Below are 27,201 nucleotides of genomic sequence, written 5' to 3'. Positions count from 1 at the left end.
GCACCAAACATATTTATGTATGTATGTTTTGATTAAATTCGTTTTTTTCTGAGAATAACATTTTGAAACATGCCTTCATTACTCTTGCTTTGAGCTCCGGCGAAGTTTCCAGATTTGTGTGTTTAATTCCGAGGTTTGTGTAGGTTTTTGTATTTTCAAGTTTCTTTCATCAACATCAAATTTGAGTTTGTCCAGTGGTTTACAGAACATGCAATTTTTTGATTTAGAGATATTTCCATTTCTGAATTTATTGTTTAAGCCGATATGTGATTGGGACAACACTGCGAGGTCGTCTGCATATAGCAGAATGGGAGACTTTTGTTTAAGCGACATGGCGGGTCGAGGCAAGTCTAATGATGTTTTTAACTGATCGCTGGTTGTATGTTGCTTGTTGAATCAGACTCATGATCGGTAGGCCAACATTTAAATCCTACTTTAGGCTGAACACCAACAAGTGTAGACCCCCTACCCTGGGTGAGTGTGCCACAGACTCAATGGGAAGGCTAATACCACTGATCTAGATTCATTCACTAACGAATGCGACTTTGGGGGAACCTTGGTTAGGTTCTGCAGGTGTTTGTGTTCGACCGAGTATAGTTGACGCCAGAATAACGTATTAAATTGCCTTTTAATAGAGAGATGGCCGAACAGTCCTGACATGTAGTTCCAAACATAAATATGGCTTCTGTGGCAAAATGTGTCAGCGATAGTACTTGCAATTTGCACATTAAACGAGAAGTCAGGCAAAACAACAGTAACATTCAGTAACAATTCAACTGTAGCCTAGCACAAAAACAAAAGAAAAAACGTCTGATTTTATAATGCCATTTACATAGACGTTGAAAAAAGTGGACTGAGTCCATAACTTACCACATTGGGTAAGTTGCCAGAAGAGTCCGAGTTGCCAGATGGAATCAAAGGTTTTCTGGAAGTTTATTGCTTAGGTTTTTTGTGGTTTGAGGACAAATAAATTAGGTATGAATCCAATTGGTTTTCTAATAATTGTTTTCCTTTAGATGTTTCAAAAGCCGCTGCTCAAACTGGTGTAAAGTTTACAGTTATACTATTAAGAAGTATGATGCCTCTGTAATTGTTTGTTTTGTCACCTTTTTGAAAATAGGGGTGATCATTCCTAAATTCCAGAAACTTGGGATGTATCCACTCTGGCGAATTAAATCGCATAACTTGTGTAATGTTTTTATTAATGGTTCCTGTTGGCTTTGATTATTTCATTGGTAATTTTATCTGCGCCTGGAGCATTTTTACTTTTAAGTTTAGTTGCAGCATTTTGGATTTCTAATTATGTGAGATGTACTTGTTTAAATTCGCTTTTGGTAGAGAGAGTGATTCTTGATTTTAAAGTTGTAGCTTCAATGAGTTTTCGTTCATTGTATTACTTACATCTATATGAATTGAATATACAACACATAATAAATAAAATGTGATACCATACGTGCCCGTAGTTTGACTTGGATGACAACGTCTTGCTAGATACAGACAAATTGTCCATGAGAGCGATTTTGCATGTCACTTGCTCATGAACCTTCTCAAGTTGTGTATGGCATGAACCTTGACTTTACTGAAGATGCCACCCGGTAGCTGATATTTTCAATATGAGTATCATCACTCAGCACAATAATTTAGGCCTAATGGTTGCATTGTTAACTCAAAGCGCGTTTTGTGATACTGTATCTTTGGCCTTGAAATCTAAGCAGGCATTGTGGGTAACAATAGTAAAGTATGCCCCTCAAAATGCAGGAAATAGCGTTTCAGAGGGTCTAGATTTCAGATCTCACCCGCGGGGGGGGGGGGGGATACTCCAAGTCTCTAAACACGCATTTTTGTGACATTACACTCCTTTTCAAGTGCAGAAACTTAAAATACATACCCTATATACATTCCTTTTTTCACACTTTATTACTTTATTCAACCCTAAACACGGTACACACGTCAAATAACTAATTTAAAATAACACCCCTTTTACACGTTTTTACTTCAGCTTGCGTACCATATTTTATTCAGTGAACCACCATAGGGGATCTCGTCCTCTCGGGGAAAAAAATCGTGCCACCGCTTCTGCACTGGGAACATGTGTACCAGTTTTGAAAGCTTTGGCTATTTCTATTGCAAACATCTATTAGTCTTGCCTGTCGCTTTTACGGAAAGCTATACCTGTCCAACGCTAATAAAATCGAAGTGGACAAACTAATTTATATATCACCATGTTCAAATGTAACACCAGTCGAATACATTGCAGATGTACTACGGACAAGATAATTACGTATTGAAATAAATGATATGCTCATAAAATTGCAATATGATAAAAGAATGGTTAATAATAACCTAAAAGAAAGTACGCCCGTTTATGCAAAAATAATCCCTAAATCTCAAACTAATGGCCATGGTGTTACACGTAAAATAAACTTCATGACCAAAATAATAAAAATCATAGTCATCGACTTTCAAATAAACTAAAACTTTAGAAAATTAACTTTAGTTTTACGTAATTTCCAACTATAACAGTAGCGAAAAAGAATTGCTGAGAATCTATTTATGTGTTTGAAGTTCAAGAAAAAAAATCAGAAAACTGATCACTACAAATTGTAACATTAGCATGTTAAATGATTCACTTGCATACTATCACAAGATATTAATTTTTAACAACAAAACTTCTAGATTGTACAAGCTACAGTGAATAAATCGAATTAATAACATTATCAGTGATCGGTGTTTCTCACTGAATGTATTTAGTTTACTGATAGGTGACATCAAATCGTTGTTCGAGGTAAACAACACCAGTGACTGGTGGATCTCGTTGAATGTATAGAGTTTTAATAGTGATAGGTGATATCAAATCGTTGTTTGAGGTAAACAGCATCAGTGACTGGTATATCTCGTTGAATGTATAGAGTTTTAATAGTGATAGGTGATATCAAATCGTTGTTTGAGGTAAACAGCATCAGTGACTGGTAGATCTCGTTGAATGTATAGAGTTTTAATATTGATAGGTGATATAAAATCGTTGTTTGAGGTGAACAGCACCAGTGATTGGTGGATCCCATTGAATGTATGGAGTTTTAATCTTGATAGGTGATATCAAATCGTTGTTTGGGGTAAACAGCATCAGTGACTGGTATATCTCGTTGAATGTAAAAAGTTTTAATATTGATAGGTGATATCAAATCGTTATTTTGGGTCAACAGCACCAGTGATTGGTGGATCCAATTGAATGAATGGAGTTTTGATATTGATAGGTGATATCAAATCGTTGTTTGGGGTAAACAGCACCATGATTGGTGGATCCCATTGAATGTATGAAGTTTTAATATGGATAGGTGATATCAAATCGTTATTTTGGGTCAACAGCACCAGTGATTGATGGATCCAATAGAATGTATGGAGTTTTGATATGGATATGTGATATCAAATCGTTATTTTGGGTAAACAGCACCAGTGATTGATGGATCCAATTGAATGTATGGAGTTTTTTAATATGGATATGTGATATCAAATCGTACTTTTGGGTAAACAGCACCAGTGACTGATGAATCCAATTCAATGTATGAAGTTTTAATATGGATAGGTGATATCAAATCGTACTTTTGGGTAAACAGCACCAGTGACTGATGAATCCAATTGAATGTATGGAGTTTTAATATGGATATGTGATATAAAATCGTTATTTTGGGTAAACAGCACCAGTGATTTGTGGATCCAATTGAATGAATGAAGTTTTAATATGGATATGTGATATCAAATCGTTCTTTTGGGTAAACAGCACCAGTGATTGGTGGATCCAATTGAATGTATGGAATTTTAATATTGCTACCAAATTGTTATTTTGGGTAAACAGCGCCTGTGATTGGTAGATCTCGTTGAATGTATAGAGTTTTAATATTGATAGGTGATATCAAATCGTACTATTGGGTAAACAGCACCAGTGACTGATGAATCCAATTGAATGTATGGAGTTTTAATATGGGTATGTGATATAACATCGTTATTCTGGGTAAACAGCACCAGTGATTGGTAGATCTCGTTGAATGTATAGAGTTTTAATATTGATAGGTGATATCAAATCGTTCTTTTGGGTAAACAGCACCAGTGATTGGTGGATCCAATTGAATGAATGGAGTTTTAATATGGATAGGTGATATCAAATCGTTCTTTTGGGTAAACAGCACCAGTGATTGGTGGATCCAATTGAATGTATGGAGTTTTAATATTGGTAGGTGATATCAAATCGTTCTTTTGGGTGAACAGCATCAGTGATTGGTGGATCAAATTAAATGTACGAAGTTTTAATATTGATATGTGATATCAAATTAAATCGTTGTTTGATGTACATCAATGACTGGTGGATCTCATTGGATGTATTAATATTGATAGGTGGCATCAAATCGCTGTTTAAGGTAAGCCTGACCAGTGATTGGTGGATACTTGTCATTACCATCAATACACTTTATAACAAATGAACTATCAGGATGACAGAAAAAAGTTAGAGACTGACGACTTGAGTTTTTCATTTTACTTGTCTCGGGTATCAATACTCTATGCACCTGTAAAAATAAAAAGGTATACAAAAGAGAAATTAGTTAGTAATCAGAAAAAGACAAAGCCATGTTTAAAGTAAAAGTAATATATGTCCAACCATACAAGTGTAATTATTCTTTTATGCTCATATTTGGATTGTAATTTTTGTATTACACGCCTCCCAGCTGATACACATGCCTTTAAAACAACCCCACGAATCAATGGATAACAAACTCAAGCCAAAATATTGAATCCATCACTACTAACGTAAAGACAAGTTTACATAACACAGTTCATGCATGTCATGCTTTGCCTCATGAGATGCCCCTAATATATGATCTGATATAATCAAATAGCTATTATGGGTCAGGCAAGGACAGTTTTTCTGGCAACACATTGACACATTGCAACAATTAGCTGCCTTGCCGCGTGTTTATTACTATTGCCGCTATGTAGCCTCATGCATTGTCTCCTGTAAATCAGCCTTAAAGACTACTACATCATTGTAAATTATATAGTCCCATGAATCATTTGAGTGCATTGTATGTTGAAATAAGAAGTTAGTGAGCTTAAAAGTAAATGCCAGAGACAATAACATTGTTTCAGGTAAATAGTGAAAGAAAAAACTGGATGCACCTACCACCGAATATGTATTATTATCATACACAATTTGATTGATATTGGTTTGGTTAGGTCACAGTGCTCTATCCATGGTCTGGAAACGGCTATTGTCTAAGGTGTAAATTACCCGCTGTGCTTGGACTGCGCTGGGTATGGCTTTCCGCGAAGCATAGTCTCTTGATATCAGAGGATTTTATTGAAACGAACGATTCATTGTTCCCTTCATGTTCTAGTTTTTACAACCGAAAAAAACATATATTTTGATAATTTATATAGATTTAGAAGCTCAACATAAGTCTTTAGCCGGCAAGTCTTTCTATAGTGGCATATTGACATTATTATTCGTGAATATCGCACTTAAATTTGAGGACAGGGATCACAACTTGGAACACGTCTAACAACCTTGACCGGTTGGGCCCTTCTATTTGTCATGTGTTTTAGAAAGATCAATGTTTTTTTAGTTTATTGGATAGCTTAAACCCAGTTGTAGTTGGTGGATCGGTTCATTGTGCTTGTTTTATTATATTATATAAAGTATACGTGTCATATTTAGGCATCACTTTTTCCGTTCAAAATATTGATGGCCTCTCGCCGATTCATTGCCATTCGAATTTTCGTGTCATTATTTTTGTTTCCAAGCATATATTTGGGATGTAGTTTACAATGCTGGTGACATCATGTCTCTAAGAATAAGATCCTGCAGTATCAATTCTTTAGCACTGCCAGAAATTGAGTAGGCAGACTTTTTTTTCGCCCCACTGAGAATTTATTTACGAGCGCCATTTTGTTTTTGATTTACTAACTTGCTTGACGCGAGTCAGCGGGTTGGCCCATTTTATAGTATGAAAACCATGTTCAACCATAATATTTTTTTCAATGTGAATAGATTTGTACATTAACCTTTTGGTGATGTAGTTAGTTTTTTCTCAGATGTTCGTATTTTGACAAATCACGGTAATATGTTCTGTTCTGTTTATAGTTTGTGATCACAGTGCTAAAGTTAGTGTACGCACAGCTTCGTGGCTCATTGTCAAAGGTGTGAATGGTTTATTTACCCGTAACCAGCCCTGGGACAATAGACTGCGAATTTTTTCCAGACCGAGAATAGAGGGACTGTGGTCAGGTTTAGCTAATTTTTTTACCAGGCTTTAGCATTTATAGTATCATGAAATGATCACCTTGCATTACCAGTTGGATACATTTGATGAGATCATTTACACAAAAATAGATGCATATGTATTTGTATCAACCATTGGTCATTGTATCCCAGAGAATTTGATAAAAAAACAAAATTGCAGCCAGTCGTACAAAGTAATTTCTGAGAGCAAGCTTTGGACATATTTAAGTATTAGGATGTTTTATGTCCAAACTGGATGCCAGATGACATTATTTGATCGACTAAAAAAAATGATGTGCATATGTATGACATCATGTAACAAGTAAGATATAATTTGGTCCAAGAAATGGCTTCGACAAACAAGTCCCAAATTAATAATCTCAGTGTTTGGATTTTATTCAATGCAAGAACATATCTGACATACAGCACAATACTGTGGAGATAAACTTGTTTATACTCACTGTGGATACTAATTTATCAGATGTCCATCTTTGCATAAGATCTCCTATATTCACAAGTATACTTCCCTCCAAGGGCTTGGCATCCACAAAAGTACCATCAATATTTTTGATCTAGAAAGACAGATGCATGATATATTTATCTACTCCACTTATACATGTTAAATTAATTCAAACCTCAAGTCAAGTTTAAGTTTATACCTTAACTGGTGATGGAAAGCTAGTTGTTGTTTATGTAAGGATACACCAAGTGTTCAGAAATAGTGAAGCAGATTTTATGATTTTGGCTCAGTGTTTCTCTGAGTGATGGAAACTATCCCTAGATATCCATGGTTGATGGGTTGGTTTGGTTAGTTTTACTTCCCATTCCCAACTCCTGGGTTCAGAGGCAGAATTTCTAGACTAGTTCCTGATAGAGAAATGTTTTACACTGTTTAATCTTTTTCAACATTGCAGGTTTTGGGATGGAAGTAAGGATATTTGAAATGAAATTTGCACCGATTGGATGAGAAACTATGCACCACTAACTTGCTGGGCTGCAATTGGCACAAAACTAGCACCAAAACCAGTGCCAACCCTCACAACGAATTTAGGAATGCTGTGTTTGATGGAAGGCATTAAACATTGTACTTTATAGATAGATTTATTAGATGCTCATTTACAAATACATTTGAGCAACATGTGTTTCCGGGAGAGAGTGATGAAAGGATAATGAAAAAAAACGTTCCCAAACATTCAAGAATGACCACTAAAGACAGTTCAAGCTGAGTCCAATTGCTGATATATCGAGCATAAATCATGGGCACAAATCCAAACATTATTGGAAGTTTTCAGAAACTTTTTACAAATATTAATATTATATCATTATTAATGTATGATTGTTTCATCCCAAATTACCAGGCAAAATTTGGAGACATAATAAATATAGCAATTTCGAACATTTTTTCTAAAAATTTGAATCAGTGACACTAATTTTAACTTTTCAGTACTTTAATGGCATAAAGCCATATAATAAAAGCTTCAAGAAGATGACATATCTTCAATAAAATATTCATTAACTTTAAGATCCTGTCTTTTGCATAAAATCGAAATAAAATCAGCACAAACAAAGGTCACAGCATTGTGTGGCGTCGAATATAGCAAATGTAATTTTGGGGTATTTCAATACTTAATAATGTAGGATACACATTTGATTATAACCAAAGAAGTAAGGGTATCTCAATGCCATATTCTTTTTTGGAATACAATTTCAAAATCGGTTCATGTCTTTTACATATTAGGCAAGGCCTTGCAGTGAAAGGTAAAATAACCTATTAGGCATGAACATATACTTACCTGTAGTCCTCCAACGTCATCTTGGAATAGTAATGTAACTGATCCATAATCTGAATGCTCTCCACATCGTATCTGATTAGGTTTAATTTCATCATTGGGTATCGGTGGATACCAAAGTGTTCTTAATGCTGTATCATTTGCTGGACTCCCAATACCATTATGGGCTTTCACAAACAGTAATGGATCCTAATAAGAAAAAAAATAGCTGTTAACATTGCTATTGTCAACCCCCTTTAAATATATTAATCTTAATGAATTACATCATTTAATATCAAATTCAAACATTGGACAAAACACAAAATAGTAGCATATACACTGTACTAATAATTGTTTTAGAAGCTACCATTATGTCACCTCATATGCTATAAGTAAAGAAATATTCAAGATAAAGGGAATTTTTGTGACTTACTTCAATTTCTAATCCTCTTGCCATAATTTCCAACATTTGGTTACTCAACTCTTTACATTTACCATATAAAGCCATCAGTGATCCTGAGAACTCTGGCACCTCTTTCTCTGGTAACATCTAAAACACAATTTGCAGTAAGTACCTTTATATTCAGCTTAAGGCTAAAACGTATTAACACCCACAGTGGCTAAAATATAACATTGTTATATTTTTCATAGCCATTAATTAATTGAAAGATTGTCTATAACCCCTTAGCATGTGCTCTGATGATATATTCTGGCTCCCATTGACGACAACTACCGTAAGACCATCGCTGATTGGCTGCTGAGTTGTAATAACAATTATTTGTTTGTTTCTTCTGAAAAACATGTTTCGCAACTGGTCTATTAATTTAGTTCCATGTGTTATTCAAGATAGCGGCCCCCATAAAGTAAATGTGCACCAGCTTACTGTGGTTGTACACAGATTTGCTGTGCTATTGTTTGGGTTATCAACATCCGGATAACGTCTGGTCAGGGGTCATGGTGTTGAAGTAATCATGTTTTTTTATATGTAAATAATAAGGGTGCGTACGTTGTTTTATTATATAATTCTGTGACAGGCAATAGAGGCAATACATACGCGTAACAAGATCGTTACTAGTTTATTACTAACATGGCTGAAGAAGTAACAATAACAACAACAAAAGCGTATACAATAACTATAATGAACTCGAGAGGGCGCTGCCCTATGTGAACTAAATAATATTGAAATGGTAATGTCTATGTATTATATCTATAATAGGACAGTCTGTCACAAATTTACATTGCAAGAAATTGTATGCAAACCATTCAAATTTAGAGGTGATATCCAATTCCAATTTTCATTAATTAGTTTTCATAATTCCAGTATTTAGGACATATCAATATTTGTATTATTTGTACAAATCTGGTATACATTATTTATTTATAAACAATTTTAACTTTTCCTATAAATCATTAAAACGCCACCAACGTCTATGGTTTGCAAATAAAGTTATGTTCATCGAGTCGCAATTATTCATACACTTTGATGTTCGCGCTTCGTTATTTACATTCAATGCACTTAGTCAAATTTATTTAGCAATAGGAAATACACGAGTCTGTATCATTATTTACAAATAACGAGCTTACTTTAAATATAATGGTATTTATTTATAAATAATGCATTTTGCTGCATAATATGTAAATAATATTACACACTTTTCTGATTATATAGGAAACACAATTTTTTGTATAAAAATCACATAAACAAAATAAAGTATATAATACGTTGATTCTTAGTTTGTAAATATCTGCTGCAAAAAAAGATTATTTTCATAGTTTCTTTATGTGTATAACTTACCTCATGTCATAATTAAATAACATGAAAATAACTTATTAAAAAATAATAAAATTTACATAAAGATATTATATATATATATATATATATATAATAGTATGAATCTTTAGAAATAAAACAAAAATGTTAACTCATGAGTTCTATATACTGTGAAATAATTTATTTTCACTGGAATTAATTTTTCGCTGAAAAGACTTTTTGGATGTTTTGCATGGAATTTATTTTCACTGATTTTTGGTGAGTTGAATGTAAAATATAGAAAAAAAGATATATTTGCTGGATTTTATTTTCACTGAATCACTACTTCAGCGAAAATTAATTCCAAGCGAAAATAAAGTATTTTACAGTAATTGATTTGAAAAATCATTATTTATTAATAATGAAAAATCATATAATTTTTTTCATATAGCTTAAATCCATAAAAAAACGCTATATAAATAATTGCACAAACAGCACCCCATACAACTGTATTGCACAATATGATGGCTGAATGTCTTTTATAATTTATTTGTGAAAACATTCACTGCAAACATAGGCACTACATCATGTGTACTTATCATATGTGTACCAAACCTGGGTTCTCCTAAATCAATAGAATAGGGACCCCTATAATTTTGAATAAACAATATAGCTTAATTACCATAATAATGAATACAGTGTATAATAGAGGTGATTGACATAGTATACTGTTATGCAAATTAGCTGGATGCTAAGTTACTTTCGTGGAGAGAACATAGCGATACTCTTTATAATAATACTGTATACGAAACAATTACGTGCTAGGCTAAATTACAAGTTGGTAAATATGAACAGTAAAAAATAAAGTGTATTGTGCCAGTAAATTTCAAACCTGTACATCAAATCCCCATAAAGGGCTGTGGTTGTCACGCCGCGTCCTGTTCGATATGGGACTTATAGCGACGTATACAACGCGTGTAAAATACATTGATGGTTTACATGAAATTCCAACATGCGCTACGCGACGACCACCGCCCTTTAACCTTATACATTGTACAGTGAGTAATTATACTTCTACAGTATACAGTTTATTTTGCCTGCAACAATTATATTTATAAAGAGGAAAGATGCTCTTCATTATCTATGTATATGGTGCATATGCCAGAATCTATTCTGATTTCAAACATCAGTCTCACACCAAGCTGCCTGAAATTACTTCCAAAATTACCTAATAAGCCGGAATTATCCATAAATTCACAAATTTAACAATCTTATCCAAAGTCTTGAAACATTGGTACTTCACATTTTGTGAGACACAATGGAGTCAACGACAACGACAACAGGCATTTTCTCTCCATATACATCTCCGTATTCCCATGCTGCTCCTCTTTTCAAAAAACTAAGAATACTAGACATTTTTATTTATTTATTTATTTAATTATTTATTTATATGTATTTACTACCTGTGCAACTTCTACCTTTACCTTTGTTTTTTTGTTTTGTTTTTTTTGGTGAAATAAATTTCATTCATTCATTGACCTTCATCTATAACCATAATAATAACAATTAAATAATATCAATTTGTATAGTACTTGTAAGTCATATAAATGATATGACTTTTTTGGCATAAGTAATGAATCAAAAAGACATATTGCGCATGTTTTTTTTCACTTCATTTTGGGCATTGATTATCTTCAAAAAACTATGGTAATTCCACACTTTATTTCATTTCCTTCATTCATGTAACACAAAAACCATCATTGCAATGCGAAAAAAGTGACATTAATATTATATCTTTGAAGACCATAAATTTAATCTAACTTTGATACTCACCTGTAGTTTTCCAGTACATTCTTGTGGAGCAAAATTGAAAAGTTCTTTATAATCTCCCGGTCTATCAGGATTCAGTCTGAAAATAAAAAATGTAATTTTTTTCAACCAAACAAATCTTGACATGACAGAATCATCATCAGTTAATTACTAAACAAAACTGAAATATGTCAGCAATTCTTAATCAGAACATGGAACAAATTACCTGATATATAAAACAGAGGGGGCAGCACGAAATTTGTCATGGGGAGGGGGAGATCTGCTCACTAATCTTATCTAACCTTACCTTACTTAATTTAGAAATATAGACCCTCTGAAACGCTATTTCCTGCATTTTGAGGGGCAAATTTTAATGACACAAAGGGTTCCAGCTTGATTGGAGGGGGGGTGTTTTAGAGGGGGCAACTGCACCCTCTGACCCCTGTGTTGCCACCAATGTATGATGTATTTCATGTATAACTGAGATCTAGGTTCAGAAATATTTGATCGATTTTTACATTAAAATGGTCGCCATTCAGCCGACTTGAATCTGATTAGCACAACAAAATGACGTGCAACAAGAATGAAATCTATCCATATACAAACTAGGTTCATTTCCGAAATGGCAAAAATGCTTCGATGAACATAAAAATGGACGCCATTCGGCCATCTTGAATGAGATTATGAATTAATGAATGAACTTATGTAACCCAAGACGTATAATAGATGTGTGAAATTTGAATGTGATCAGCCCAGGTACGTCAAAGATATAAGCGGGCATGCATACACACATGGATGGACAGACACAAGATAGTCAATTCATAAGAAGCATTGATTGGCAATCATACTTTGCCTTTATCAATAATTTTTTTTTTAAATCTGTGACTGCTATTTTCTCTGAGAAAACACAGAAAAAATGAAAAAAAACTTTCACCTTTCACCCCAAAAAATTATACTCATCATACTCAAAAATACAGGCTCATCATCATTGTTGCACTGGGGTCAAAGGTCACTGATTTCATATCTATCCAAGTTATCAATACAGTTGGGTCTGTTTTTCTGGATAAATTGAAGTGCATTCTGTCATTTCAGGTGAAGTCTCATGTTTAAACTGAAATACATTGCGAATTTCATGAATTAGGAAAAATAGTATAATTTTAAACATATCACACTTCAATCTGATTAAAATCCGATGTAGGTATGAGGCTCCAATTTTTTTTTTTTTTTTTTTTTTTTTTTTTTTAAATATTTTTTGATAACCCTTTATATTATATTTATTTGTATTTTAGTTTGATTAGGTCGATTTTTTGGTTTTTCTTGCCATTAATCAGTTCTTAGAAAATCGTGTCCCAGTCGCCTCTAACTCTACGGACCCAGTTGAAAGACAGCCTCATTACATTATTCCAGATTGCAAGACTATAAACATTTGCCCAAATGGGGAACATTGGATTGTCAGTCGTAAAGACTCCTAGAGACAGTACATCCATATTTTATTGGATGGTTGACAAACTAAGAGAAGAGAACGATACTTTCCCACAGACAATTACTTATTGTTCATTAGCTCTTTATCATTATTTCAAAAACTAGTATTCCCAGTCAGTTTTTATATGCGAATGTACTATAAGGAAACTGACAGTATTGTACAAGAATCGCATCTAAAAGAAATAGCTGAAGTGACCAACTAAAGTTTGAGATTAATATTCTGCCACACAGCCTTTGGTATGGAAATTTTTATGAAAACAACTCATGTACTCCATTTAGATCCCTCTTTCGATATTGAAAATTATAATACAGGGGTAGGGTTGAGTTGGTAGAGATGATGAACCATCTCAGCAGTCTTGTTTTGTCATGTAAATTGAAGATTTTTGCATCAAATGAAGATATCAGTGACACGAAGAGCAATAAACCACATCACCTAAATAAGTGACACGTTGGTTAATGTCATGAAACATAGCATATATTTACAGGTATATTAAGCCATTAAATTTTTTTTCAGCTGTTTTCATAAGCATAACATGTTCATCTGCTTAAAAAAACAATTGACAGAACAAGTACCAATAAATATATATTTCTCAAAAAAAAAAATATGTTTGTCAATCACTAATTTACTGAAAATACTCTTATAAAAAATAAAAGTATTTGGCAGCTATTCATCACATTTTTAGAATTTTAATTTTAGTTGTTGCTAAGTCAACAGGAATATGTGGCTACCTACTATTAGTTAATTGTGATGGTACTGTTTATCAAAATGGCACAACTATTCCAAAATGCCTGTTGAGAATCTTAGTTAAACAACAAATTGATAGATACTAAAGATATCTGGTGGATTTTTTCTTTGTGTGACCAAAGATATAAACTGAGAAATTCAAAAACACTGACTAAAAAATACTAGTAGATGGATTCAGGAATCAATTCTGATCAGACATAGACAAGAACAATGAAGTCATCAATAATTCACAAAATCAACAAAAAAACAAAAACAAAACAGAACTGATATGAAAAAAAAATTATAGCACAGAATCATGTCTAAGAAAATACTAATTAACATGATAAATTAATCCATGTTCTGCATTAATCTCATAACGTAAATTGTATGAAATTTGCATTACAAGAGTTGGTGAAAAAAAGCACACTGTGCTTGTAGCCTCTCAGCTGAGATAGCTGTGCTGTTAGCAATGCACATCAATAAATAAAATATAGGTGATTAACATAAATATTATGTAAATTAAATAAATACTATCGACACGCGAATACTATTAGTTTGTTTCTAAAACTGAATCCACAAACAACACATTCATCTGCCCTGGGAGATAATTGTTTCTGGGGTGTCACGTTCTTCCTGAAAAAACAAACAAACATGGAACATGGTGAATTGATCGCTAGCGTTGTTGGCCCGATCTTAAACATTCGTGATTGGGATAAAACGACTTGAAGTTGATACCGGATCACTGACGCCGATCCAGAGGCAAAAAACAACATTACTGGCATATGTAATTCATCTGCCACCAAACAGAAATGAAATGCAATCACGGCTAATGCTACTTACTTGTTATTTTAGACAACGATCCATCATCGAAAAAACTGCATTGTTAATAAGTTGTATGAGGTCCAGCTCACACAAAAGTAGCTGCCGTACGCCGCCATGTTTTCAGTCATGCTCAAGCGCGTTTGTAACCTGTGATCTGATTGGCTGGTCCCTGGGCGAGATTTGTACGAGATTTGTATAGGCATTTGTATGGGACACGATTTTCTAAGAACTGATTAACGGCAAGAAAAACCAAAAAATCGACATGATCAAACTAAAATACAAATAAATATAATATAAAGGTTATCAAAAAATATTTAAAAAAAAAAAAAAAAAAAAATTGGAGCCTTATACCTACATCAGATTTTAATCAGATTGATCACACTTAAGACAGGAAACAAATTACACCGGGGTCTTTAAGACAAGGAACAAATTACACTAGAGTCTTTATGACAAAAAACATATTACACTGGGGTCCTTATGACAGAGAATATATGATACTAGGTTCATTAAGACAGGAAACAAATTACACTGGGGTCATTAAGACAGGAAACATATTACAATGGGGTCATTAAGACAGGAAACATATTACACTGGGGTCTTTAAGACTGGAAACATATTACACTGGGGTCATTAAGAAAGGAAAAATATTACATTGGGCTCTTTAAGACAGGAAACATATAACACTGGGGCTTTACAACAGGAAACATATTACACTAGGGTCCTTAAGACAGGGAACAAATTACACTGGGGTCATTAAGACGGGAAACATATTACACTGGGGTCCTTATTAAGACAGGAAACATATTACACTGGGGTCTTTAAGACAGAAAACATATTACACTGGGGTCTTTAAGACTGGAAACATATTACACTGGGGTCTTTAAGACTGGAAACATATTACACTGGGGTCATTAAGAAAGGAAAAATATTACATTGGGCTCTTTAAGACAGGAAACATATAACACTGGGGCTTTACAACAGGAAACATATTACACTAGGGTCCTTAAGACAGGGAACAAATTACACTGGGGTCATTAAGACGGGAAACATATTACACTGGGGTCCTTATTAAGACAGGAAACATATTACACTGGGGTCATTAAGACAGGAAAAATATTACACTGGGGTCCTTATTAAGACAGGAAACATTTTACACCAGGGTCATTAAGACAGGAAAAATATTACACTGGGGTCATTAAGACAGGAAAAATATTACACTGGGGTCATTAAGACGGGAAAAATATTACACTGGGGTCATTAAGACAGAGAACATATTACACTGGGGTCCCTAAGACAGGGAACATATTACACCGGGGTCATTAAGACAGGAAAAATATTACACTGGGGTCATTAAGACAGAAAAAATATTACACTGGGGTCATTAAGATAGAGAATAAATTACACTGGGGTCCTTAAGACAGGAAACATATTACACTGGGGTCCTTATTAAGACAGGGAACATTAAAATGCATTATAATTACCTCGGGAAAAGAGGTATTGTTCGTTTGTTGGTTTGACTTTTAGCAGGATGACTCAAAAGGTTTACGATGGATTCTCATAAAATTGTTGAAATTTCTGTTACAGTAGTAGAAACTGTCTCAGAAGAGAAAACTGTTTGAATTTCTTTCTTTGCTGGTGGAAATCAAACCAAATGCCAGAAGTTTCATTAATTTCAGATTCACAACATTCGTCAACTCAACCCCTATGTCAATATTCTGTGTAACAGTAATTTCAGTGTTGTGACTACTCACGCTTCTCTGCCAATCTCAACATAACCATGGTTACTATTTGTTGGTCTGGCATACTTCTTTTTTGTCTCAGTTGGCAAAGAGAAAAATGTTGATGACTGTTTCAATGCATTATCAATCTGCAACATAAAACAAATAATATTATTATTATGAATTTTAAATTTTACCATTTTTGTCTATCTTGTAATCAGGTAAAATTATAATAAGTAAAAATGCGTTATTAATTTGAAACAAAAACAAATATTATTAATATACTATCATTTAACTCACATTTTACATTACTATCAACAATCTGAAAATTTTTATAATATGAGAATTAATAATATGATATACCTCAGATTAAAATGTTAAAATGTGCAGGTATTACATTTATGCAAATTAGGCTAAAAATAACAAATGTGGGTCTCCAATAACAGGGTTAACAATTCATGTGCTACTTTCAATGACTGTGTTCTCAAAACATTTTCACAATCACGACAAGGATGGCTATGGGTGTGAGAGTGGTGAATTTTACTGCGGTGAAAATAAAATCATTGATCGTTTTATGGACTGCAGACAAAATTCAACATGAAAGACAAAAAAAGATCGCAGCCCAGTTAGGAGATACAAGTGAAATGAAAGTTGACAACAACAATCATAGTTGCCAAAAGAGAAAGTCTTGTATTTTTTTGCCATGCCCTCAAAACTATTTGTGCCTATTAATTATTTTCTCGTTCTAGTGTCAAGTCTCGCCACTGTTGACGAGTTCAACAGTTCAAAACAAAACAAATTCAAAATCATTGAACAGTTCATTTATACTCATTCTCCCGCCATCCACGACTCAAAATAGTCGGGAATACTTCAGGATGATTTAATACACCATTCTGATGATGCAAAGTATGTCTTCCTCAAGATTTGTTACAAAATACAGAAATACTATAAGAAACAAAACGATCATTTTTATTATTGCCGTTCATTACTATCTTTTCATTTACCCATGTATATTTCCATTTGCTTATTTGTATTTTAAATCATTCTTTTGTTATTTTTATCTTTACGACGGTTTTAATTATCATTCATTACTATTCACAAAGCTTCTATTATATTTCTATATTTCATTTTTTTTCAGTTTCATATTGTCTTTTTGTAAACCCCCTGTCAAGGTTTTACTTCTATAGTTTATACGCCTGCATCATGTTACAAAAGAGTCACATTTGTCTAATTTGTTTAGTAATTCATGTCCTAACCTTCAAACTGCCCAAGCATTAGGCACTCTCTCTCCTTAAATATAAGATAGAAAAATATGGGATAGAAAAAGTTGTTGCTTAGTTGTAGACTCTAAGTAGCTTGGACAAGTGGGACCGCATATAACATATGGGCCCCACCTATATCAGTATAAGTTTATTACCGACCAGGTTTCTATCTTGAAACTGCTCCAGAAAACATGTTTGTTATGTGTATTACTCATAATCACCGTCCCTCAACAGGGGACGGTGTCATAATATACAAGAACTTCGCCTCGTTGTCTAACAAATTGAACAAATAGAGAACCCGTACTCACCAGTTCGTGTGGAATACCATGGTTTGTCAAATAAAAAAAAACGATCGTCTTCAATGCATTATGTACGTCATCTACCAGTTCCTGGAAACACTCTTCGTCCGGGGACTCTCTCTGCAAACCATACGCCCTGATGTCGATTACAGGGATTGTTTGGACTGCCATATTAAACCATAGACCCTCTGACGTATATGATTAAACACACTGCTTACATATCAATAAGTGTGCGTCTGCACTTGGACGTGTATTTTGAAAGGGCAGCTGATCGCAGAAAATGACGGCATGAATATGTGCATTACTAATGCGCTTGTCACATACTATACTATGCATACTATTACTGGCAAGAAACGAACGATGAATGCACTGCGTTAACTGGATTTTACAATATATGGTTTGGGAGGATCCCATGAAAATATTTGCATGTATTTTTCACACTTTTTTAATTTGTTTACAAAAAAGAAAGAAATATGTAACAAAATGAAACATGTCTGTATAATAAGAGGGGGGGGGGGGCAAGGGTTATTTTCGTTCAACGTAATTGCAATATTTTTTTTGTTCGTACAACGTAAATAGAAAGACGGAAAAGGCCCTCTAACCGAATGGCGCGGTAATGGCGGAGCATTTGAGTCGGAGAGTTCTTTGGACCATTCAATGTTCCATTTTTTAACATTGTAAACTGTAAAAACATCTTTTTTTCCTTGTAAATTGTAAAAAGCCCTTTTTAAATCCCGTAAAACCGTACCAGCTACCCCCTTGCCTCCCCTCTAATAATTGTGGTTCTGTTGTAACTACTATAACCTAATTTCAATGTTACACATGAGACACTGAAACTAGTGACTCAGCTGAAGTATCGTCACCTGCGCACGCGCAGGAATTTAGTCGCAAGCGACGATAACATGCCACCTTATGCATGCGCAGTTGACCTTTCAGAATTCAGAACCTCAGAACCCTAGAACTCAGAATTTGGAGTGCGCCCCCAAACGAAGAAATTAAGGTTTATGAATTATGTTTTTTATGTGAAAAGAAAACATTCTTAACTATCAACTTAAATATAATATTTTTTTAGACCAAACTGCGCTTAATTAGCCAATTTGCATATTAATTAGCTACAAAATCATTTACATCTTATAGTTCAATGTTAGATTTCAATGATATTTGATTGAGATGTGCGAGTTTATTCACAGACCTGATAATTCTAAAAATAATTTGCTTATTAATTCCACGGATTTTTATCATGTTCATGGCTGTTTTTCTGTATACGTGAAGTTATTTCAATAAAATATTAATGACGTCATTTTGCTTCGATCAATCTGCTTTAATAGAATAGTGTTAGAATGGTGACAGAATTGGCAGTCTTGGCTAATCTGCAGCGCCCTCTATCATCGTTATGGTGCCCTCATACCGATTTTTTTACATTTCTGACATTATGACATGTCATCTCAAATGTTCAAGGAATCCATTTTTTTGTAAAGAAATCCAACATTATAGCATCCTCATACTTAATTTTGAGAAACTTCTAATTATTACCAGTCTACATGTTACCAAGTCTAGTCTACATGTTACCAAGTCTACATGTAACCAAGTCCATATGTAACCAAGTCTGCATGTTACCAGTCTACATGCTACCAAGTCTACATGTTACCAAGTGTACATATAACCAAGTGTAGATGTTACCAAGTCTGTTACAAATCTTTTATGTGATGGCACTTGCATGTATATGGTTCTTATCTCAATAATGCAAATGATTTGTCATAATAAAATGAAACCTCAGTTGAGCTCTTCAGATTTTTGTATGTGATGGCATTTTTGAAGTAAAATTCATGTTGATATTTGCCATCTTTCGAAATTCATTGAGATTTTGTTTGTACTTGATAGGATTTGACAAATTAAAAAAAAAACTGTGTCTGAACTGCTTTTTCTGATTGGCTTATACTAACATTGTATGGACATGTGTGTCAGTTCAAACGGAATATCAATTGTGAGAATGTCATTAGCAATAATTGACCACAGTTCAAAAAGGGTGGGTCATGCATGCATGCATGCATAATTCATTGGATATGGCAGATGATGTTTGTGAAATATTGCACAACCCTGTTATCAGAATACTGTTTTTTAGGGGGGGGGTAACTTGTGATTTTGTAATCTGTTTTTTATTTCATTACAAATTGTGGTTAAGCTGTAATATATTAACTGTATTTAAGACAGACTAGTGTGCTTTGTTGAGGAGAGTCAACATAATGTGTGCACATCAATAGAAATGTTCACAGGAGTAAGTTGACCACCTGAAATGCATATGGATAAGGAATGGACCAATATATTTTTGCTATGTTTTAATTAACAGTAAAATTACAAATGTTGTTCCGACACAAATGGCGAATAATACAGTATTTTTACTCTGTTTATAGTGTGTATATCATGTTAAATCATTATAATAAAGCAAATAATGAACAATAACATAAAGGCAATAGTATCATTGATTTCACGTGTGTGCCCAGATCAAATGCACCGGTAATGTCAATAGTTAGAATATTATATATCAGCCAGATCTCAATGAATGTTCAAATCACACAATTGAAAGTATAACCCTGGTTATATTTACTGATATCTGTATATGTCCTTTAGCATACTGAAATGTAGTTCACTAAGGTGTGGGCGGACCTCTTCAGGAATGTGAACGTATGAATTATTTATGTATGGATATCTTTGTCGGACACAATTTCCATGAACATGGAGGCTTTGTATGGTAGTGCGATTACCCAATGGCTCCTTTTGGCATTCTCGGTTACATCTATGATGAAGGTTTGTCTTCTGTGGACAATACTCCCACTTTTCTTCAGGAGTAAAGCAGATGTCATATGGTGGTGCTGCTGGTGGATCAACATTAAATTGTACACCGCACTTGTAACAACAATCTTTTACACTATCAGTTGCAAGTATTACACAAAATGGCTTATCGTTATACCAGATCCTTTTGAATCTTGATGAATCAGCAGTTACTGTAGGCCTACTGACTTGTGTTGCTGGTGTAGGTCTGTATGAGTATTTACTACGCCGTCCCTTTTCCCCCATGTTTTGTTGTGTCAGATGGTTCTAGTTGTTTGGTGGTATTACTGGATTTGTTGTGAAGTAGCTATTCTAGATGGTCTGGTAACTTCTTAACTTTGTCTGCAAGGCATAAAGAATGCCCACAATTTTTCTCTGCTTTATAATGTGGACAGTCATAGATATCATGATCAGTGTACACTTTGCATGAATATGATTTTATGTTGTCACCTCTAGATGCAACACACCACTGTTGTTGACTTTTCTTCTGTAGTGTAGCCTTTTGCTGTACAGCCCCTTCATTGTTTAACAACTCTTCCGCTGCCTTATGTACAGTTTCTGCAATCCTGTCATTGACATCAAGTAAGCTACTTAGACATTCTTGGACATCCACGAACCCATTCGTTTTCAGGCTATGGTAAAAGGTAATCAATTTTCTTCTTTGAGAAAATATCTTGAATGCTCATTTTATATATCTGCTCCACATAATATTTTCGCTGTTCTTCTGTCCAGTCGAACCAGTCTTCTTTACTCACGCTAAGGTGTTCAGCTATTTCTGCCAACTCGTATTCATCGCTCAACCCAATAATTGCCACGGTAAGCTCATTATGCTAAGCTCAAAAGATAGATGTCTGTGATTATTTCCATCTTTGAGGATGGTCCCTTGGCAGTCTGCTTTGCCTCTGTGACAGCCTTCTTCTGCTTTGTTAAAATCAGATTCATACTCTCCGATTGATTAGTATAACATTATCATCTACTGGCTTGCCACCCTTTAATCTTGCTGAACTAATCATGCAGTATTTCATTATCTCACAGTGTTTGTCTAGATATAACCACTATTGTGATTTATAACTATTATCATCAGATTTGACTATTTATCTTTCCTTTATAGCAAGTGGTTCTTTTAAAGATTTCAGTCTAGTTTTCAGATCCTTTTTATCACAGCATCCATCACACCTTCTTCTTGACTATCTCTCTTCCCAAATGTGAAGTGGAATGGAAGTGTTTCTGCTCTTCATCACTCTGAATTTCAATTTTTCTCAAGAATGTTTTGCTCGCTCACCATCTGTCAGATAGCCTTTCAAGTTTTCTCCCAACTCTATACAGCTTGAAACAACACATCATATAACCTTCTTAAAAGCATTGTAATCTCTGTAGTGATGGAGAGCTACTGGACCAAGAAATACAGAAGGATGGCTAGAGCTCTTACTTTCCAATGGTAGATGCTTATAAGTAAATGGAGTGCATTCACGTTTCCCATTATTGAAAGTGGGGTCTACACCAAGAGGATAACTTATAATATCTTGGCAACAGAAGCACTTCAAATCCATGATTTGTTGCTTCGTACCAAGCACCCACATGTCACATGGGTAAGTCTCATTTCCAAAGATAATTGGCTCTCACTACTTGAAGTAATATTCTTCACTTTGACCTTCATCTCTCTCAACTGCTTTTTGTTTACCAGCTGGCCAGGATGTCCCGCTTTAAGAGCACCACCACTTTCCTCCAGTATTTTCTGGTGTACAACTGCTGTAGACAGACCTGATGATAAATATTCTCTTGCTCTATCTAAACTAGACTTAGGCTTGCTATGAAAAGGTCTACCACTATCTTTAAACCATATGAGGGGACATCAAACTCCACATAATCTTTTCCATTATCTATGTGATACTGAACAATGGCTACATCATTAACAATTTTATTATTGTTGTTTGTCAAGTACATAGATGACTAAACAAAATGAAAGTCGTTTTTCTTTGAGTTTATGTTCGAAAGAAACTCATTCTCACTACTGGAGTTCAGTTTCTTGTTCTTACTCAATAGTGTTATTTCTAACTTTTCATCTGATTCAATGCATTTTATTAACCGACCACATATCAGCTGTGTTTTCATGAACTTGCGAATCATATCACTCCTTTTGTCATCTATATGTGCAACCGAATTTACATCTAGGAGGAATGCTACATTTTCACGACAAAGTGGGGCAACGTTTTTACATTTCATCTTGATTAGCTGTCCATATAATCTGCACTGCTTCTTTTGGTTCATACCTTCCACGAAGTCCTGTTGACAATACTAGAAACGATTTGTCATCCTTCCAATATTTCGTCATTTCATCCCAATTCTCACTGCTACTATGATCAGAAATAATAACTGGGTCCTGGAGAAAAACAAAACAAATTACTATATGTCATGAAAAAAGTCGATGTTCCTTTTATATTTAAGCATGTCTTTCACACATGTATCATTAACAAATACTTGAACACAAATTTGAATATTGCTCATTTAAAACTACTGGTTAAGCCAATAAACTAAATGACATATGTCCAAGAATCATGGTGGGAATGACATTTTCCAAAATCAAAACAGCTAGCATTTTAATCAAATCAGTAGATGTACTTGGTTGTGGAGAATCTTTTCTGTCACATCTTCTTCCAGGTATCACTGGTGTATATGTACCAGTAGATGTACTTGGTTGTCGAGAATCTTTTCTGTCACATCTTCTTCCAGGTATCACTGGTGTATATGTACCAGTAGATGTACTTTGTTGTGGAGAATCTTCTCTGTCACATCTTCTTCCAGGCATCACTGGTGTATATGTACCGGTAGATGTACTAGGTTGTGGAGAATCTTCTCTGTCACATCTTCTTCCAGGTATCATTGGTGCATATGTACCGGTAGATCTACTTTGTTGTGGAGAATCTTCTCTGTCACATCTTCTTCCTGATATCACTGGTGTATATGTACCGGTAGATGTACTTGGTTATGGAAAATCTTCTCTGTCATGTCTAATTCCAGGTATCACTGGTGTATATGTACCAGTAGATGTACTTGGTTGTGGCGAATCTTCTCTGTCAGATCTTCTTCCAGGTATCACTGGTGTATATGTACCAGTAGATGTACTTGGTTGTGGAGAATCTTCTCTGTCACATCTTCTTCCAGGTATCACTGGTGTATATGTACCGGTAGATGTACTTGGTTGCGGAGAATCTTCTCTGTCACGTCTTCTTCCTGATATCACTGGTGTATATGTACTGGTAGATGTACTTGGTTGTGGAGAATCTTCTCTGTCACGTTTTCTTCCTGATATCACTGGTGTATATGTACTGGTAGATGTACTTGGTTGTGGAGAATCTTCTCTGTTACATCTTCTTGCAAGTATCACTGGTGTATATGTACCGGTAGATGTACTTGGTTGTGGAGAATCTTCTCTGTCACGTCTTTTTCCAGGTATCACTGGTATATATGTACCAGTAGATGTACTTTGTTGTGGAGACCAAGTTCAGTCACGTTTGGACTAACAATGAACAAGACATTAACAAGCATTGACAATGCATAGTCCTTGTTCAGTATTAGCTGTCACTGAACTCAATGTTCAGTACAAGTGACATGTAGATATGCTGGGTCCCCTTTTTCATCTGTATGTTTTCAATGAGGTATGACTGGAACACAGTCAGCTGGCGGCACACGTGATAATAAAATAAATACGATATTTACTATATCGGGGGCGGCATCTTGAATGCAGCATAAAACTAAATAAGAGACAAGTTGTGAAACGAGTTTTTCAGATTCCTACAAATCTTGACAAAAATACCAATCTTTCACAAAAATGCGATCCGTTGGGGTTATATTAAGCCAACCGATAACAAAATTCGGACGAATTCGTCGTTATTGTGTATAAAAATTCCTTAAATACGAACACCTAATTATAAGAAGAATATAGAACACTTTCCTGGAGTATTTAAAACCGAATTTTGTTATCTGCAAATTTTACATCCAATATGGCCGCCAGTCAGTCATTTTTGCTCCGATCATGAAGTTACTTGATGTCCCCGTTTAATTAATAGTCCCCGTTTCCGACTTTGTCCGAACTTGGACTAACAACCAGAGATGCTCAGCATGTACTCCCGTTGTCTGCTGTAACAATTAAAGAGAAGATATTTGTGTAGTTCAAATGAAAGAATGCTTCAGCATGATAAAGAACAGATGACGTTTCACAATTTCCAAAACAAACTGGACCTATACTGTGCTATATAACATATTCCACTGACTTTCATTTAGAATTATCGAACTAATTCTTTCACTATTAAGGATTCTTATCATTTATCTACTTCCCAAGGTCTGCTCAGTTTTCAGTTTTAAAAAAGTTGAGAGTGAAAATAAATTGTAAATCTAGTATGAAGGTAATAGATTTTCCAGTTCACAGTTTGGTATGAAGTCAATAAAAAAATCAAAGTAGGAAAAAAAAGTTTTCTAAAAATATCATGTGATTGTGCTATAATTGTGATAGAGGATGTTTGAGGTTTGCATAATGTATCACACATGTGGCACAATTCATCATAGTCAATCTGACTGGCAGTTTTAGAGAAGATATAGTTTTGGTAAATATTCATGAATAAAATAAAATTACTTCAGGATCATATTTCCCACCAGGGTTTTCAGATCAAACTGTTTCACAAGAAATCAAGACCTCATGCGATAACTGGGACGAGTGGAAAAGTCCATTTCAGCTAAAAATACAATATGAAAGATGTCATGTATACCTGATATTTGTCAGCTTGTACAGGTGAAACTGTCAAATCTATCACTTCATCCACTTCACCTGTTCTGTCTTAACTTTAATTGGTGAAACTGGGTGTCTGTCACGTGTCTGTCTGTGTTTGGCCATACTAGCATCTGTACCAACATTAACATTAAAATTAACATCACAGATTGGACATACCATAAATACTGATGGTGGATGACATATTGAAATATGAGATCTTAGCAAGCTTGTGCATCTTGCAGGGTAGTATCACATCCTTTAAAAGGACAAGGAAACATCTGCATAAAAGAAAATTGTGATTAAATTCGAATATGAAAATAAGGGATGAACAATGATTGTCTGGGGTGATGTTATTATAAATAAACATTTCTTCTCTTTGCCCTATTTTTATTTCTTAAATATATGAAGGCCGATGAAAACATCAGTGACCAACTGAACATTTGACAAGACATGCCCGTGCCAACAATCATAAATCATTTGTTATATAAATCATAATCATTGTATAACCTGCACTTTATAAATAACACTCCTTTAAAACAAACATACACATCTATCATATAGTTCAAAGAGATAACCAGATAAATAAGAGGATTAAACTGGTCAAAACAAAGGGGTTTTAATACTCTTAATTTGGTCCAGTCTCCTTCTCATTACAGCTCTCTGAACACAGCAAAATACACCATGGCAAGACACGTTAAGTTACTTTAATATTTCAAAGCTCTCGCCGAGTACCGTTTCAAAATATAACTAAGTATTACATGTACGTGACACCCCGGGTCAATGGATTATTTTGAACACGGAATCCTCCAGGACCGTTTTTTTTTGGGGGGGGGGTGTCCTCCAAAATTCTGCTACTTCCGCCAAAAAAATTTCACCTCCGAAAATGTTACGAGATTGAGGTCCCTCCCAAACCCGCGACACCTCCCATAGACCAAAAACCCCCAGGAAACCCTGGGAATTTAATCGCCGTTATTCAAGACGATCAATATTATACATATTCATGAACACATTATGTTGACCAACATGGTGGTCTGGGAGTGGCCCTGGGTTCGTCTGGATGGCCAATGGAAAAAAGAGAGAATGATTTGCAATTCCACGTTATGTGCATTTATTTTCTATTTCCTGTAGTTCAATGAAGATTCATTGATATAATATTAACATTCTAAAATCAATTAATGGAATATCCTTACCTTTTCATTCACAAAAGGGACGAGCGTGGCCGCGCGATCGCAGTTCTAAGAAAAGCTTCTATCGTTTGAGGACGCACTGGGATTCGATGTCTGACAAGATGAGTCAACCAAATTGTTTGATGTTTCCCCAGATACCTTTAATTTTTTGCTGTGATCAAAATACCTAATTAAATATCAAAACAACAAGAACAACAAAATATAATAAAAAAAAAACTAATTTATTCATTGACCCCAATTTCTTCGTCTGAGGGCGCACTCCAGGTTCTGAGTTCTGAGGTTGTGGGTTCTGAGGTTCTGAGTTCTGAGGTTGTGGGTTCTGAGGTTCTGAGTTCTGAGGTTCCGAGTTCTGAAAAGTCGACTCTACCCCTGCGCAGGTGACGACTCCCCCAGTTTAAACACAGGGAACACAGGAACTATAATCAACTGTACGCGGGAGGGGGGTATCGGCTGGTATCTAGTGTAAGAAATAGACAAGGGATGAAGGCCACGGGGAATCTCATGGTAAGTTAAT

General features: G+C 34.7%; 1 protein-coding gene across 1 annotated transcript; it reads right to left on the bottom strand.

Moving 5' to 3' along the window:
- Positions 1-1,894: 1,894 nt before the first annotated feature.
- LOC100371184 (uncharacterized) lies at positions 1,895-18,156 on the bottom strand. Its single transcript, XM_085491837.1, has 7 exons — positions 17,916-18,156; positions 16,379-16,494; positions 11,624-11,699; positions 8,474-8,590; positions 8,065-8,250; positions 6,733-6,843; positions 1,895-4,559 (listed from the first exon to the last, which is right to left on the bottom strand). Exons 1-7 carry the CDS (start codon positions 18,075-18,077, stop codon positions 4,377-4,379), a joined length of 951 nt encoding a protein of 316 aa, XP_085347963.1. The 5' UTR covers positions 18,078-18,156; the 3' UTR covers positions 1,895-4,376.
- Between the last annotated feature and the right edge of the window lie 9,045 nt (positions 18,157-27,201).

This window comes from Saccoglossus kowalevskii, chromosome 17, assembly GCF_978046115.1.
Source record: "Saccoglossus kowalevskii chromosome 17, keSacKowa6.1, whole genome shotgun sequence".
Classification (NCBI taxonomy): domain Eukaryota; kingdom Metazoa; phylum Hemichordata; class Enteropneusta; family Harrimaniidae; genus Saccoglossus; species Saccoglossus kowalevskii.
The sequence above is the reverse complement of the archived record's forward strand: the minus strand, read 5'-3'. Positions and strand labels throughout refer to the sequence as shown.

What these genes read in the sequence shown, in the direction of transcription:
- LOC100371184 (XM_085491837.1), bottom strand. Translation starts at nt 18,077, where the DNA reads ATGGCAGTCCAAACAATCCCTGTAATCGACATCAGGGCGTATGGTTTG. An exon ending in ATGGTATTCCACACGAACTG is followed by an intron (nt 16,495 to 17,915) that starts GTGAGTACGGGT and finishes TTTATGTTGCAG; the next exon opens with ATTGATAATGCATTGAAACA. An exon ending in GTTGAGATTGGCAGAGAAGC is followed by an intron (nt 11,700 to 16,378) that starts GTGAGTAGTCAC and finishes TTTTATTTTCAG; the next exon opens with ACTGAATCCTGATAGACCGG.